Source organism: Papio anubis, chromosome 14 (assembly GCF_008728515.1).
Source record: "Papio anubis isolate 15944 chromosome 14, Panubis1.0, whole genome shotgun sequence".
NCBI classification, from domain to species: Eukaryota; Metazoa; Chordata; class Mammalia; order Primates; family Cercopithecidae; genus Papio; species Papio anubis.
In genome coordinates, this window is record NC_044989.1 from 87620958 (window position 1) to 87636531 (window position 15574).

The following is a 15574-nucleotide window of genomic DNA, read 5'->3' on the forward strand; positions in this document are numbered from 1 at the left end:
AGGGATGGCAAATAGATAGCATATTTACTGCTGCCTCTCCCTCCTATACCCACAGCAGGCGTCACGAATCCATCACGGCTCTCTTTTTGACTGAGCCTTTTTATCATGGTACCTTTTTATCAGTGGTAATGACCAAACAATCAGAGTTTGTGCTTGAAATGAAACCTATTTGTCATCCCTGGTCTTTCCCAAATTCTCCAGCACATCTATTACTTGGGTGGCGTCTTCTGCTTTTGATTTCCTTCAGGCTAGCCCCAGCTTGATTTTAAGTGATTGGACCCCGCCCTCCACCCCGTAATCAACACAGGCAATTCTGGGAGCTTTTATGTATTTATTTATTTATTTATTTATTTATTTATTTATTTATTTATAAAAGAGCCATCAATCATCTTTGCTTAAAAATTGTAAAATTCAATTCCCTTGCCTTCCATCTGCCAATACCCTCTCTTGCTTTCTGTGTCCATGTTGTCATGCGAATTTGTGTTTCTGGCCAAATAAGTTGACCCAAGTTCATTTCTTTGAGAGGATGTTAGTCATAAACAAAACGTAGAACGTTTTGTAGAAATGTTCTAAATGTAGAACAAGAAATGTAGAACAAAATGTAGAACAAGAAACTATACAACATGCTAAGGAAGCCCTGCAAAATGGTGCCAACCAGGTGAAAATACAATGCTGGCTCAAAAAGGACATTTAAATTCTTTTTTCTCCCTTGACCTTCCTACCACTTTCCAGGGAGAGGTCTGAGGTGCTCCTGAGAGCTGAGAGCTCCCTGTGCTCAAGCTCAGAGAGTACGATCTTGGCCCCTTTTTCTCACAAACACTTGGCTGGGCAGCCCAGGCCAGAGTTTCAGCTATCACAGCCTCACTGTGTAGAATGTTTGGCAACTCGTTCCATGTCTCTGTGCCTCAGTTTCCCCTTGGTGGTTACAGAAGACTCACAGTGCTGAGGGGAAGAGCAGATGGGCTTAATCAACGAGGGCACTTTATACATTATTAAATTAAGTGCAGATATAAGGATGACTGGTATAATGTATGATTATTTGCTATGCTCCCACAGGAAGCTCTACCACCCCAACAATGCCCAACTTGGCATGGCCGTGATGCGGGCAGGGCTGACCAACTGGCACGCTGGTAACATTGAGGTGGGGCATGGGATGATCTGCAAAGCCTATGCCATTCTCCTGGTGACACACGGACCCTCCCACCCCATCACCAAGGACTTAGAGGCAAGTAGCATCTTGGGGGCTGGTGTTCCCTTCCTGGCCTGAGGTTTCTGAGGATGAGAGTGTGAGTTCAGGTGGACTCTGCTTTAGAAAAGTCCACATACTCCCAGCTAGACCAACGGGAACTCAGAAATGCTTTAGCCCACTACCCTTGTGTGTTAGACCGACCGTTCGCATTACTGTAAATGAATAACCTGAGATTGGGTAATTTATAAAGAAAAGAGGCTTGTGTTGGCTCAGGGTTCTGCAGACTGCATAGGAAGTGTAGTGCTGGCATCTGCTTCTGGTGAGGGCCTCAGGAAGCTTCTAATCATGCCAGGAGGGAAAGGGAGTCAGTGTGTCACATGACGAGAGAGGGAGCAAGAGAGAAAGGCAGAGGTGCCAGGCTTTTTTAAACAAGCAGATCTGGTGTGAACTCAGAGTGAGAACTCACTCCTACCAAGTGGATGGCACTAAGCAATTCATGAGAGATCTGCTCCCATGACTCGAGCACGTCCGCCAGGCCCCACCTCCAACACTGGGGGTCACATTTCAGTATGAGATTTGGAAGGGACAAATATCCAAACCATATCACCTTGCTTCACACATGAGGAAATTGAGGCTCAGGGAAGGAGGGCAATCTGTCCATAGTCACACAGCGAGTTAATGGCAAAGCTGAGACTTGAAGCCTGAGTCTGTTGAATCTTAACACCCCAAGCCTGGACTGAGGAAATGCAAACAACGGGGGGTGTGTGTGTGTGGGGGGGGGGGTGGGTGTGCGCACATGCACGCGCAGCCATTTGTATTAGAAAGTATCCTGTGTAACATGGAGTATAGTTAGGGATCACAGGCTCTGGAATCACACCTCCAGGTTGAGTTCCAGCTTCACTGCTTTCTGGTTGTGTGATTTTGCAAATATTGAATGTATAGCTGTCAATCTCCTCATCAGTAAAACGGGGAAAGGATAGGGTTGTGATGAGTGTTCATGAGTTAATGTGTGAAATGCACTTAGTGCCTGGCAAATGGTGCTGCTGGTGTCCTTGTTGCTTTGATGGGCTGGTTTATTTGAGAGTGACAGGGCTGTCCTCAGACAGTACAGTCTAGGGAAAGCGGACAGACTTTGGTGTTATAAAATGTAGTATGACTATGACACTTAGGACTGGCGTGGTCTCAGGTATGGATGTCCTTTTACTATTCAGATCCCAGGTTTCCTCATTTATAAAATGGAAATAATATACTAGCCTCTCAAAACTGGCAGGAGGACCAAGTGAGGGGCAGAAAAGCAGGGTAACTAGCTTTATGTCTAGGGTACCGAGCCTGTCAAAGGCAGAGCCTTTGTTGATTTTACTCACGGCTGTGAGCCTCTGAATGCCTGGCCCTTGAGCAATATTTCTTGAATGGACATGTGGGAGGATGAGGGCTCTTCTGTGTGTCACACACTGTAATCTTCCCAACCCACAGTAAGGTACAAAAAGGGGGAGAAAACTGATGGCTGCAGCAATTACTTCACTTGCGTGAGGTCCCACACTAGTATCTGCAGGGGCCAGGGTTCAAATCCAGGTCCCCACTGGGCAGTTCCTGAGAACAAACACTCTTTTCTGAGAATGGTTCCTTCAGCTACTCTCCCAGTGTTCTGACTCCCTCTCCCTGACAATGGACACACTGCCAGGATGTTAGGCCCTCGATGAATGAGTGTGTGTGTGTGTGTGTATATGTGTGTGTGTGTTCTGAGGGGATAGAGTTCAATCTCCATGGCTGGAAGTAATTTACCCCAAGGTATATCAGAGACCAGCATGTCCTAGGGTCTTGCCATCACTGTTTATGATATATCTGTGTCCCACAGGCCATGCGGGTGCAGACGGAGATGGAGCTACGCATGTTCCGTCAGAATGAATTCATGTACTACAAGATGCGTGAGGCTGCCCTGAACAATCAGCCTATGCAGGTCATGGCTGAGCCCAGCAATGAGCCAGCCCCAGCTCTGTTCCACAAGAAGCAATGAGGACTGCCCAGTGGAGGAGGGGCAATGTGGCTGGGGAGCTAGGGAGAGACTCTGGAGGTGGTGGGTCTCTGGGGACACCCCTGATGAGGAAGTTGAGGTAATGCTTAACCTTATTGCTGTGAGAATTTACTGCCCTGTGTTTCCCAGTGCCATTTTGGCTCAATTCAAGTCTATTCAAGTTAACTCTATCTCAGCCCAGACCGACTCCTCCTACAAATATTATTGGATGATAGGCCCTAGAACCCAATAAAGGAGCTCCAAATGTCATTGGGTGGGGAAGCAAAATGTAGAGAAACATTTAAAGCACACTGTAATAATAGATGCAATTGTAAACTATATGGAGGAGGGTGCAGAGGAGGGAATGTGTCTGGTGTGTGATGTGTGTGTGTGCAGTGGGGGTATCACAGAAAGTATGACATCTGAGTTGAGGGTGGCAGGTGCCTGGAGTCTCAGGTGGCTGCTTATCCATCTGTGCAGGTGTATCTGGGGCTGCTGGTCTCCCCTGTGGTCTGCAACAGGCATGATTGGCTGCGCAGGATATGTGATGCTGTGTGGTTGGTGTGGAGTTATGAAGAAGGGGCTGTGTTCGGGCCACTTAGGCTCTACTCAGAGACCTGAAACCACTTCAGAATGGTGCATATGTGGAAAGAGCTGGCTGGGGGCCTTGCCCAAACCACCTGAGGTCTTAATTTAAAGTCTGGGGGAAAAAAGTCTGGGTTCCAACTAGAATTCTAGAAATATTTCTAGACACACAGAGAGGGAATAACTCCCTCCATCACCCTTACCTTGTGGTTCCCTGTGATTTTAGATAATGTCTGATATTTTTCTGGCTATTTACCTAGTAGGATTTAAAAAATCAAAGTGAAGCTGAGAGAGAATCTTGGAAACACACATACCTGTTGATCATGGGCCCTGCAGAATTGGCCCTTGGGGGCTTTATTCAGTTACATGTGCCTGGGTGGTCTTTACCAGCTTAGACTCTATCATGGGACCCCATGAAGCTCCATTCTCGATACTGAATAATTATTACTTCCCTTGCTGAGTTTGTTTTTCTGTCATGCTCTTGGGGCTTCTGCTCTTCTCACCAGAAAGAACATTTGAATCTGGATTCTTGTACACCTGGGTTAGAGTCTTTTCAGAGGTGTGGTCAATTTATCCTGATCTCCAGGAAGGCTGTTGTGATTTCCTTCTAAGAAATGAGGGTCTTGAAAATCAACCAATCCCAAGATTAGCTTGTTATCCTGTTACTTTCTGAGACCCCAAATTTCTCACCAATGTTTTGGGAGATCCTGGAACAGATCCCTTCAGTTGGGGGTATCATCAAGACTTCTACACAACCCAGGGCTACCACTGACCTCCAAGCTCTACCCCACATCTTGAAGTCCATTGATCCCACCAGGTCCCGTGTTTGTTATCTATGCCTAAATATTAGCTTCTCCATCCTCACCACATGATGACCCACTGTGCCCCTCTGAACACTGCCTAGTGGCTAAAAACTCTGCAAATGGGCCACATTTTTGCAAAATACTTGTATCTGACACTTAGGTCTCCTTTGAAGATTTTCCTTTCTAGAAGGTTTTACAAGAAGTCTTACTTAACTGATAGTCTTTCAAGCCCCCACACCACAGGCTTAGGGATGGCACTAACATTCTCCCAGGGATCTAACTGGCATGTTCAAATTATCACTCTTTACCTTCATATAAAATGTCTCCCCCAAACCTTTTCCCCTTCTTTGTCATTGTCATCTGCTAAGCCACTGGTCATTTCCCCATATTCATAGTCTTTTTCCATCCTATCTTTCTAATATTTGTTGTCTTTAACAAATTGTGCTCTGTGTCTGCTCCTACTTCCCTTCTCCGAGTGAGTCCTTCTCCCACTCGGAATGTCCTCTGGATCCCTTCCCCTCCTTTGACCCCCAGACTTTGCTCCATCTATTATTGCTTCTCCATCCTAGATCCTTGACATTTCTCACCCCACTGGCCTTCTCAAGTGCAATCAATAAAAATGCTAAGAACTCTTGGATCATAATCTTCATGACTGAGTTTATTTAGTTGTATAGTTATTATCTGCCTTTCTTCACTTTGCATTTCTTCTTGAATCCATTGCAGATTGGCTTCCACTCCCACTCCTCCACTAAAAATGCTCTTACCAAGATCAAATCTAATGGGCACTTTTTAAGTTCCTATGTGATTTGGCTTTTCTGTGTCAATCATCACTCCCAGCCCTTGATTTCGGTGACCCACTTCCCTGTGATGATCTTCTGATCTGGTTTCTCAGGTTCCTTCACTGGTCCTTTTTCTTTCCCTGCCCCTGATATATTGACGTTTCCTGGAGTTGGTTTTCTTCTTGATTCATTCTCATCTCATTCTGCACACACTCCCTGCATAAACTCAGGCAGGCCCCTCATTTAATGACCACCTGAAGGCTGATGATTCTCAAATCTGTATTCCCTGATCTTGCATTTGAGTTCCAGCCCCACTTATCCTCTTGGATATTCTGCAGGCCCAGCAAACTCATCATGTCCAAAGTGAAACTTTTTCTCTTTCCTGTCTCCTCTCCCGTGATCTGTTCTTAGAACACCCCCCAAGAACGTCACCTCCTCCATCAGATTGTGAGCTCCTGGCGGGCAAGAGCTGTGTCCTATTCATCTTCCTATCCCCAGAACCTTGCCTGGAATGTGGTAGGTGCTCAGTAAATGTGTGTTGAATAAATGAATGAATGAATGAAGAAATGAATGAATTTGCTTACTTCAATGCAAAAGAACCATGAAACTATTTTGAGTTTTTATGTTATAGCAGTCAGCAAATCCTATTAAACACTTTGTGTTTCCAAGCAATAAGTGTGGCTTCTTTCTTTCTGACAATCTTTTTAGAGCAGCACTGTCTAATGGAATCTTCTGTGATGATGGAAATGTCCAATACAGTACAGTAGCTACTAGCAACTTGTGACTATTGAGCACTAGAGTATGATTGAATAACAGAATTTTAAATGTTATTTAATTTCAACTAATTTATACTTAGCTAGCCAATGTGGCTAGTGGCTACCATATTAGATTGTGCAATTTTAGAGAAATACTTCAGTGTCGTTTCTAAGAACATGGACACTAAGAAAAACCATCCAAGTTTGCCTTTATCCCAGCTTTCCTAATCTTATCTGCACTAGTTATTTCACCCGTGCCTCAGTTTCCTGACTTCTGCCTACTGCATAAGTTTACTGTGAGGACTAACTTTTTAAAGTGTAAAGCCCTGAGAACCCAGCCCATCATATGTGCTTAGTGACTATTATTAGCTATTATTACACTTTGAGCATTCCAACCTTGCTTCTCCTGGGGTGTCCCTTCTCCCAGTTCGAAGATGAAGGTGGAGGGTAGAGGCAAGCAGTGGTGTGATGGAACTAGCTCTTATCGGCTTGGGAGAGCCGGCAGGGCACATCTCTTCCCAACTCTGCATTCATCAATATCACACCGATAACTTAAAATTGGCCATGGTGGGAATATTTAAACCATAGTAATGGCCTAACTTAGGAACACATTAATTTGCAGTTTTGTCAGTCTATAAAGGAGCTTCACTACATGGGAGTAGCAAAACAGATCATAGAAAGACCATTAAAGAAGTCTTCACTTAAACTGGGGTGAAATCTGCATCCTGAAACCTCTATTCCTTAAGACCATGCCAAACAAATCTAAGACCTCTGAGTACCCTTTAGATGAAGCCGTCTGCCTACGGCACCATTGATATATTGATAAATACATGTATTAAAGGGCAGACATAGCCATTGCTTGGGTGAGTCACAGCGTACACTTCTCTAAAGGATACCGAAGGGAAAAATATAGTTGGGGGCATATAGCAGAGAGAATAGCAACATTTCTTCTTCTTATTTTTTTTGAGACAGGGTCTCCCTTTGTCACCTAGGCTGGAGTGCAGTGGAGTGATCATGACTCACTGCAGCCTCAACCTCCTAGGTTCAAATGATTCTCCCACCTCAGCCTGCCAAGCTGCTGGGATGACAGGGTGTGCACTACCACCCCTGGCTTATTTATTTATTTATTTATTTTGTAAAGTCGAGGTTTTGCTATGTTGCCCAGGCTGGTCTCAATCTCCTAAGCTCAACTGATTCACCTGCCTGGGCCTCCCAAAGTGCTAGGATGACAGGTGTGAGCCACTGCACCTGGCCAAGAATAATAATATTTCTGAGGGCAGTTGGAGGTCCAAGCTTCTGGACCAAGGCATGCACAGTTGTGGATAATATCCAGTGCATGAAAGTAAATAGCCCTTCTAGAAGCTCCCTGCCCCTCCTGGCCCAGCATTAATTACATTCACAACCCAGTCTCACCTGGGCCAGGAGGACTCCTCTCTCTTAGAGAAGTACAATCGGCAGCAGCACGACTGTAAGCCACGGTGCCGTTCTGCTCACTCTGGCAGAAACTCAGTCCTCATTTCCCAGTCCTGGCCTCCCCAGCTCACGAAGCTTGGTCTGAGAACAATCTGACCCAAGCACAATGCTACAGTTCCCCAGATGTCTTTAGGAGTTGTGTTTATTTCCCATGGCTGCTGGAACAAATTATCACACACACTTTGTAGCTTAAAACAAAACAGATTTATCATTTTTCAGTTCTAGAGGTCAGAAGTCTAAAATGGGTGTCACGGGGCTAACACCAAGGCGCCAGCAGGGCTGTGTTCCTTCTGAAGGTTCCAGGAGAGCAAGCGTCTTCCTCTAAAATGCCCACATTCCTTGGCAGTGGCCCCCAACCAGCAATCACATCACTCTGACTCCCCTTCTGTCATCACGTCTCCTTTGCCCCTCCTGCCTTTCTCTTTTACTGATAAGGACCCTTGTGGTTCCATTGGATCCACTAGGATCATCCAGAATAATCTCCCCATCTCAAGGTCCTTACCTTAATCACATCTACAAAATCCCCTTTGCCATGTAAGGTAACACATAAACAGTACTGGGAATTAGGACATGGACATCTTTTGGGGGACTTCCCTCTGCTTACCACAGCAGTTTCGCTATCGAGTCCTCAGACCTGCCCTGCATCCACAGTTGCAAGCCTCTAAGCAGAAGACCTGGGACCTGAATCCTGCAGTCCAGGCTGCTGGAGAATGAATATTCCTTTCTATACAGCTCTTTGATGGCCATGTCCAGTTTGCCTTCTTTCTCTTCCCTGTTCACCAAGGCAGGGTTTTAAAATTCTCTCTTTGTAGATCACAGCCCTTTCTCACTGCTTCCCTTCTGCTCACCTGTGCTGGGCAGGTGTGGAGTCCTTTTACAGACCTAGCACCTTTCCGGGGATGGCCAAGAGCTGGGACAGTGCAGGGGACTAAAATTTGAGGCAGCAGATAGAATTCTAGATATGTGGCTTGTGTCAGTCAGTGGCACTTATATTTGGCCTTGGTGGACACTTTCCAGCCCTTTCTCTAGGGACAGGAGGCTTTGAGGAGGCGGTTCAGGACAGGCTGGTGCGGGATAAAGCCTGAACCTGTCACAGCACAGCATTTCCTGACACACAGTGATGGCCCATGAGTCAATGGAGTGCCGGTAGAGATTTAAAAACAATGTGAAGAAGAGCCCTGATCTGTAGCATTTGCTGATTTCCCTGGTGTAAACACTCCCGCGAAGGCCAATGTCAAATGCCAAGCTGTATGCTGAATCGGGACCTGGGACTAGGTGGCTCCAACCATACTGCTTGTGACTCAAGCCAGGCAATTGGACCCTTGTTGGGCAACCCTTTCCCTTCTGAATTGGAGGAGGAGGAGTCCTTGCTGTTCTCTAGGAATGCAAGCTCTCAGTTTGTGACCATGGAGGTGCTGACAATCATACTCTCTGCCATGTGGAGAGGCCCAGGAGACCACAGCTAGTATTGAGGGAGAAATACTGAGTTGTTATCCAGCTTTGGATCCATCTGTCCTTTCTAGTTCCATGAGCTAGTGAACCATGTTCCCCCTGCCCCTTTTCATTTTTGGCCTAACCCATTTGGGTGGTTTCTTTCACTTGCAACTAAAGGAGTTCCCATCGTGCTAGTTTTTCTCCATTTCTCCCACAAGCCTTCTCCACCCTTCTCTGCCCTGCTTTGTGTCAGAAAGGCTGAATTCCTCTTTCTCATTTAACCAATAAGAAGCACCAGCAGGATACTGGAATGCAGAAGGACACCTCCCACAACTGACCAGCCAGGGGCAGTTGTGGTCCTTCTACGGCTCTAGGTCTCCCTGGGCTCCGGTAACACTGTCCCCTGCATCGTCTCTTCAGGTCTACAGGTGGTGGTGGCTTCCTGCAGCTGCTGGCTGGGTGCCTCAGCTACCTAATGGGTTCCCTTTACTCTAACCACATCTTTGTAAATAGTCCTTTTGTTACCAGTGGCAAATCCGAATAGGTCCACAGCAGTGTGATTCTCGCTTCCCGAGAGGAAAACATTCGTCTGAGGGGCGCAAGTTAGAGTGAAAGACTGAAGCAAGTTTTAGAGCAGGAACGAAAGGTAGTACACTCGGAAGAGGGCCAAGCGGGGGACTTGAGAGATCCAAGTGCCCTGTTTGACCCTTGATCTGGGGTTTTATATGTTGGCATGCTCCTGGGGTTTTGCGTCTCTCCTCCCTTGATTTTTGCTTGGGGCAGGTTGTCCTCATGCGCAGTGGCCTGCCAGCATTTGGGCGGGGCTGCATGCGCAGTGCGTTTAGTGGAGTTGCGCACACCCTCGTCTGAGGTGTTTTTTTCCTTACTAGTTGAGGGTTCCTAGAGGAAGGTCATGTATCAGTTAAGCTCTGCCATTTTGCCTCTTAATGTACATGCTTGAACCCACTTGCCCAAATCCTGAGCTCTTATTGGGAAGCTGCTGACCACCATCTTCAGGGATTTTCTATCTATTGGGAGATTGCCTTTCCCTGGCGCTGGCTGTGACCAATTATTATTTTAGAGAGACAGTGTAACAACTACCTGAGCATCACCTGAGGATTGCCTGACATTCGTTGGTGGTGGGGGGGCCCCTCTCCTGCCCTGCTCATGTCTACCTAGCTACCTGCTCTAACACTGTCTCTACATTCTCACAGTGTGCCTTAGTTCCTGCTGATACATCTTGACTGATATATCTTGCTAACGCACATCCCACATCTAGTAACTAGAGCCCATCGATTCTAATTCCTAAATATGCTTAAACCTTTTGCTATGTTCCGTTCTCATGGGCACTGCTTTGGTTGAGGCCTCCAGCATCTCTTGCCTGGACCATTGCCACAGCCTCTGAATTGTCTCTCTCTATTCAGCTTTGGTTCTTTTCATTGGTCCTTGACACTGTGGCCAGGATTATTTTTTTACAAAGCATTTAGTATCATGTTACTCTTACAGCTTAAAATCCCTCAATGATTCTCTGCTGTCTTCAGGATCAAATTCAAACTCCTTGCTAGAGTCAAAGCATACTCATGGTAGAGATTCTGTTCCTTCTCTGCCTCCTCTTCTGCCAAGCCCCATTTATACCGCATCTCCCTGTGAAGCAAGTATCCTTGGATGCTTTCATACCTCCTCTGAGATGATTTTTCTAGGCACCACCCTGACCTGGTCTGCAGCAGGGGCTGGAGCTAGTACCTACCTGCATCACAGTGGATGACACTGTCACTCTTACGGTCCCACTGACAGTGAGTCTCCCGGAGATCACTGTATCCTCAGGGCTTAGCATTGCCTAGCCCTGCTTTGACTGAAAGAGGCTGGGCTATGTGAAGAAGATGCATTTAATTCCATGTCTCCACATTTTTCTAGTAAGACATGCTACAAATTCATAGGATGGTCAACATGCCTCTAGTGTATACAGAAAAAGTGCTCTGAAGATAAAGCATGGACTAAGTTAGGCAGCACCCCCTCCCCTTCCCCTGCCCACCAATCACTGTGTTTACTCTTAACGGCAGTCAGTTAAAAATAAAGAAAAAAAGGCCGGGCGCGGTGGCTCAAGCCTGTAATCCCAGCACTTTGGGAGGCCGAGGCGGGTGGATCACGAGGTCAGGAGATCGAGACTATCCTGGCTAACATGGTGAAACCCCGTCTCTACTAAAAATACAAAAAAAAACTAGCCGGGCGTGGTGGCGGGCGCCTGTAGTCTCAGCTACTTGGGAGGCTGAGGCGGGAGAATGGCGTGAACCCGGGAGGCGGAGCTTGCAGTGAGCCGAGATCACGCCACTGCACTCCAGCCTGGGAGACACAGCGAGACTCCGTCTCAAAAAAAAAAAAAAAAAAAAAAGAAAAAAAAAAGGCTACTTTTGTGTGGATATAGACACCCAAACTGGCTCTTTGCAAATCAATGGTCTGTCACGGGAAACAGCACTTTCTGTTGGTGGGATGCCCACAGGACAGGCGGAGAGGAGGCGTGGAGGGGCCCGAAGTGTGGGAGGGGTCAAGGTAAAAATAGCCCACACCATCAACAGCTGTTTATTCCATTTATTTAAGCAGGCTTCCGGCCCAAAGTTCTCTGGGCACCTGCACAAAATCTAAATTCAACATCTGAAATTAATTCTCCTTTTTCAGGAAAAAGCACAAACAATCTCCTCAAAAACCCAGAGATGTTCTCAGGGAAAGAACCCCTTTAGCGGGGAGACTGGGAATTTTGTCAGATCCCTGGAAGCTTTGCTGAGAAGACCTTGTCTGCAGTACTTTCTTCTCCCGTGGCTCCAGAGTCAAAGCACCGCAGTGCCACTGTCTGTCAGCCTGGTGGGCCAGAGCAAACCTCTTTTCCTCCCTGAGCCTCTGCATCTGCTCTCGGAGGTTCACTTCTCTGGGCACGACAGTTTCTGCTCACGATCTCACTATCAAACCCGACTGACACCTGCTGAGGAATCTGAGGATGGAAAGAATGACATGTTTTATTTGGATGGCATTTGGCTTGCATCATTTCATGGGCTCCTCACAAAAGCCACGAGGGAAGGGATTGTCTTGCCCATTTTACAGGAGAGAAAACTGAGGTCCACAGTTATAGATTAGTTAACTAGAACCATGTCTTCATGCCCAATATTTTTTACTTTGTTATCTGCCTTTTTTATTGCTCGTTAAAAATAATAGTTTCACAGAACGAGTTGTTAGCAGAAGATTCAAACAATATAAATAATGCAAAAAGCTCTCGACCTCCCACCAGTCTGTTCCCAGAGGTAGTGGCTATAATCTGGTGTTCTGGATAATAATGTTCAACCATTAGATTTTTTTCCATACGTTCACATACAAAGATGTGTATACATACTTTTGTTTCATGTTTTAACAACATTTGAATGATAGTATACTGTCAATATTATTTTTAAAACTTAGTTTTTAAAAGAAGTGCTTTGTCTTAGAGATATTTCTATGTCAGTACATACAGGTCTACTTCATTCATTTACTCTATTGTAGGTTATGTCAGAGTATGGCTGTACCACAGTTGATCGAACCCTGTTTTTACTGAGGAGCATTTGTTTCCAGTTTTTGGCGACTGCATCCTTTATACACTTCTTGTGCGTGTGTGTAAACCCTTCTTTAGGGAGACACAACAGTGGCTTCACTAGGTTTTAGGGACTTCACATTGAAAATATTAATGGATGCTGTCAAAGGTGCTCCATATGGGGTTCACCATATATATACACACACACACATATATATTAATTTTAATTTTTAAAAAATTTTTTGAGACACAGCCTTGCTCTGTCGCCAAGGCTGGAGTGCAATGGCGCAGTCTTGGCTCACTGCAACCTCCACCTCCCGGGTTCCAGCAATTCTCCTACCTCAGCCTCCCGAGTAGCTGGGATTACAAGTGCCTGCCACCATGCCCGGCTAATTTTTGTATTTTCAGTAGAGATGGGGTTTCACCATATTGGCCAGGCTGGTCTCTTGACCACGCTGGCCTAGAACTCCTGTCCTCAAGTGATCTGCCTGCCTCGGCCTCCCAAAGTGCTGGGATTACAGGCGTGAGCCACCGCTCCCAGCCCACCACTTTATATTTTTACCACCAAAGGCAGAGCTCATCACATCCTTATAAACCCTAGGTGTTATCAACCTTTTAACTTTTTACTAGTTTGATTTTTTAAATGGTACCTCATTTTGTATCCCTCCTCCCTGGTTACTACAAGACTAAACATATTTTGTATTGTGAGATGTCTATTAATGTCCTGAACCCACCTTTCCATTGACTTGTTGATTTTCTTATTGATTTGGGGGATATTTTTATATTCTGTCTATTAACCTTTGTTATGTAAGCCATGCCTTTTTTTGAAACTGTGTTCATGGTGCCTTTTTTATACAAAACTTAAAATTTTTGAGGTAGTCAAATTTATTAATCTTTTCCTAGATGGTTTTTGAATAAAAAATCTGGTATAAAAAAGTCTTCTATAATTGGAAGCTATCTATAGTCATATCTATCTCTAACATTTCATATTTATTTAGCTTGTTATTTATTTATTTTTATTATTTGTTTGAGATAGAATCTCTCTCTGTCTCCTGTCTCCTAGGCTCACTACAACCTCCACCTCCTGGGTTCAAGCAATTCTCCTGCTTCAGCCTTCCGAGTAGCTAGGATTACAGGTACCTGCCATCATGCCTGGCTAATTTTTTGTATTTTTAGTAGAGACAGAGTATCACCATGTTGGTCAGGCTGGTCTCAAACTCCTGACCTCAAGTGATTCGCTTGCCTTGGCCTCCCAAAGTGCTGGGATTACAGGCGTGAGCCACTGCGCCCAGCCTATTTAGCTTTTTAGTTCATCAGGAGGTTACTCTTGTGAATGGCATATCATAGTGTGCTATTGTTTTCTTGCTTCCTGTAACTCCTGACTCTGACTTCTTACTGAAGTAATATCATTCTCTAAAGGCAGACTGAAACTCTTTCCTTCAGTCTGCCTTAGTTCTCCAAACAATGGATCTGTTTTTTCCCTAAGCCTCCACTCCAGGTGAGAGAAGGAGAGCAAATATATGGAGAAAATAATAGTGCAAGGCAGGAGGAACTGCGTTGCAAAGACTGGTCCAGATAAAATGGCAGAGAGGGAAAGAGTACTTTCAGCGGAGCAGTTTGGGAAGCCATCTCAAAGCAGGGGGTGCTTGAATTGTGAGGGGAATGGGAGGTTGTTTAGTTTGATTAGAATGTATATTACAGGCTAAAAGAGGTTGGACAGGCTGATTGCAGGGGTTGGCATCCTACAGTTCACAGGCCAAATCTGGCTGCTACCTGTTTCCATATAAGGTACAAACTAATAATGGTTTCCACGTGTTTAAATGGTAGAAAAAATTAAAAGAAGAGTAATAGTTTATGATGTACAAGTTATATGAAATTCAAATTTCAGTGCTGATAGAGTTTTGTTGGAACACAGCCACATTATTTGGCTGTGGCTGCTTTCGCACTGCAGTGGCAGAATTAAGTACTTTTGTGACAGAGACCAAATGGCCCGCAGAGCTGAGAAAATGTATTCTCCGGATCTTTACAGAAAAAGTTTGCTGACCCATGATATAGGGACTTGGATGCCAGGTTTAGGAGTGTGGCTCTTATGTGCTGGGCAATGAGGTAGGACACATTATGGTTGGTGGTGCGTTTAAGAAGGAGGATGCTGTTGTGGTCTGGAGATCTGCAGGTGAGAGTGGGGCAGGGAGGTGCTACAGGTAGCCTGGGAAACAGTCCAAGTAACAAGTAATAGTTTCAACTCTAGAAGTGGGAAGAGAAGAAGGGGAATGTGAACGATTCAGTCATTCGTCAAGGCTTACTGTGGTCTGCATACAGTTCTGGGTGCCGAAAGGTCTTATGAAGGTAGAAATGGCAGCTCTGAGGGATATGAGTACTATTATTAGTTTGCTAGGACTGCCATTGTACCACAAACTGGGAGGCTTAAACAACAGAAATGTATTATCTCACAATTCTGGAGGCCGTTAACCTAAGATCAAGGTGACGGCAGGGCCATGCCCCCTCTGAAGGAGTCAGGGAAGGATCTGGTCCAGGACTGTCTCTCAGCTTCGAACAATTCCTTGATTTGTGGCAGCATAGCTCCAGTCTTCACATGGACACCCCCCATGTGCACGTCTCTGTGTCCAAATTTCCCCCTTTTAGAAGGACACCAGACGTAGTGGATTAGGGGCCCATCCTACTTCAGTATGACATCGTAATTAATTACATTTGCAATGACCTTATTTCCAAATGAGGTCACATTCCAAGATACTGGGGGTCTAGGACTTCAACATATAAATTTTGGGGGAATGCAATTCAACCCCTAACAGTTTGGCATAAAGTGGTATTGAAGGGACTCCTCCCCTTCCCCTACCTTCTGCCCCTGCCCATAGCATGGAGGGAACTTCCACTGAGCCTCCTCTGTCCACTTCTGGTACCTCTCACTAAGCCCCTTGCTTAGCCTCCCACAGGAGGAAAGGTTTATTTGGCGGGTCAGTGCCGACCTTTCTGC

At 45.6% G+C, this 15574-nt stretch overlaps 1 protein-coding gene across 2 annotated transcripts in view; it reads left to right on the forward strand.

The window, feature by feature from the left end:
- Positions 1–6039, forward strand: part of SMYD1 (SET and MYND domain containing 1) — a 45444-nt gene extending 39405 nt beyond the window's left edge. For both annotated transcript variants that reach the window (XM_009184611.4, XM_003908945.4), the window contains 2 exons: positions 1057–1225; positions 3045–6039. In XM_009184611.4, coding sequence (XP_009182875.1) covers positions 1057–1225; positions 3045–3203 — 328 coding nt within the window. In that variant the 3' untranslated portion in view covers positions 3204–6039. The remainder of the gene's footprint in view (positions 1–1056; positions 1226–3044) is intronic.
- Positions 6040–15574: the final 9535 nt, after the last annotated feature.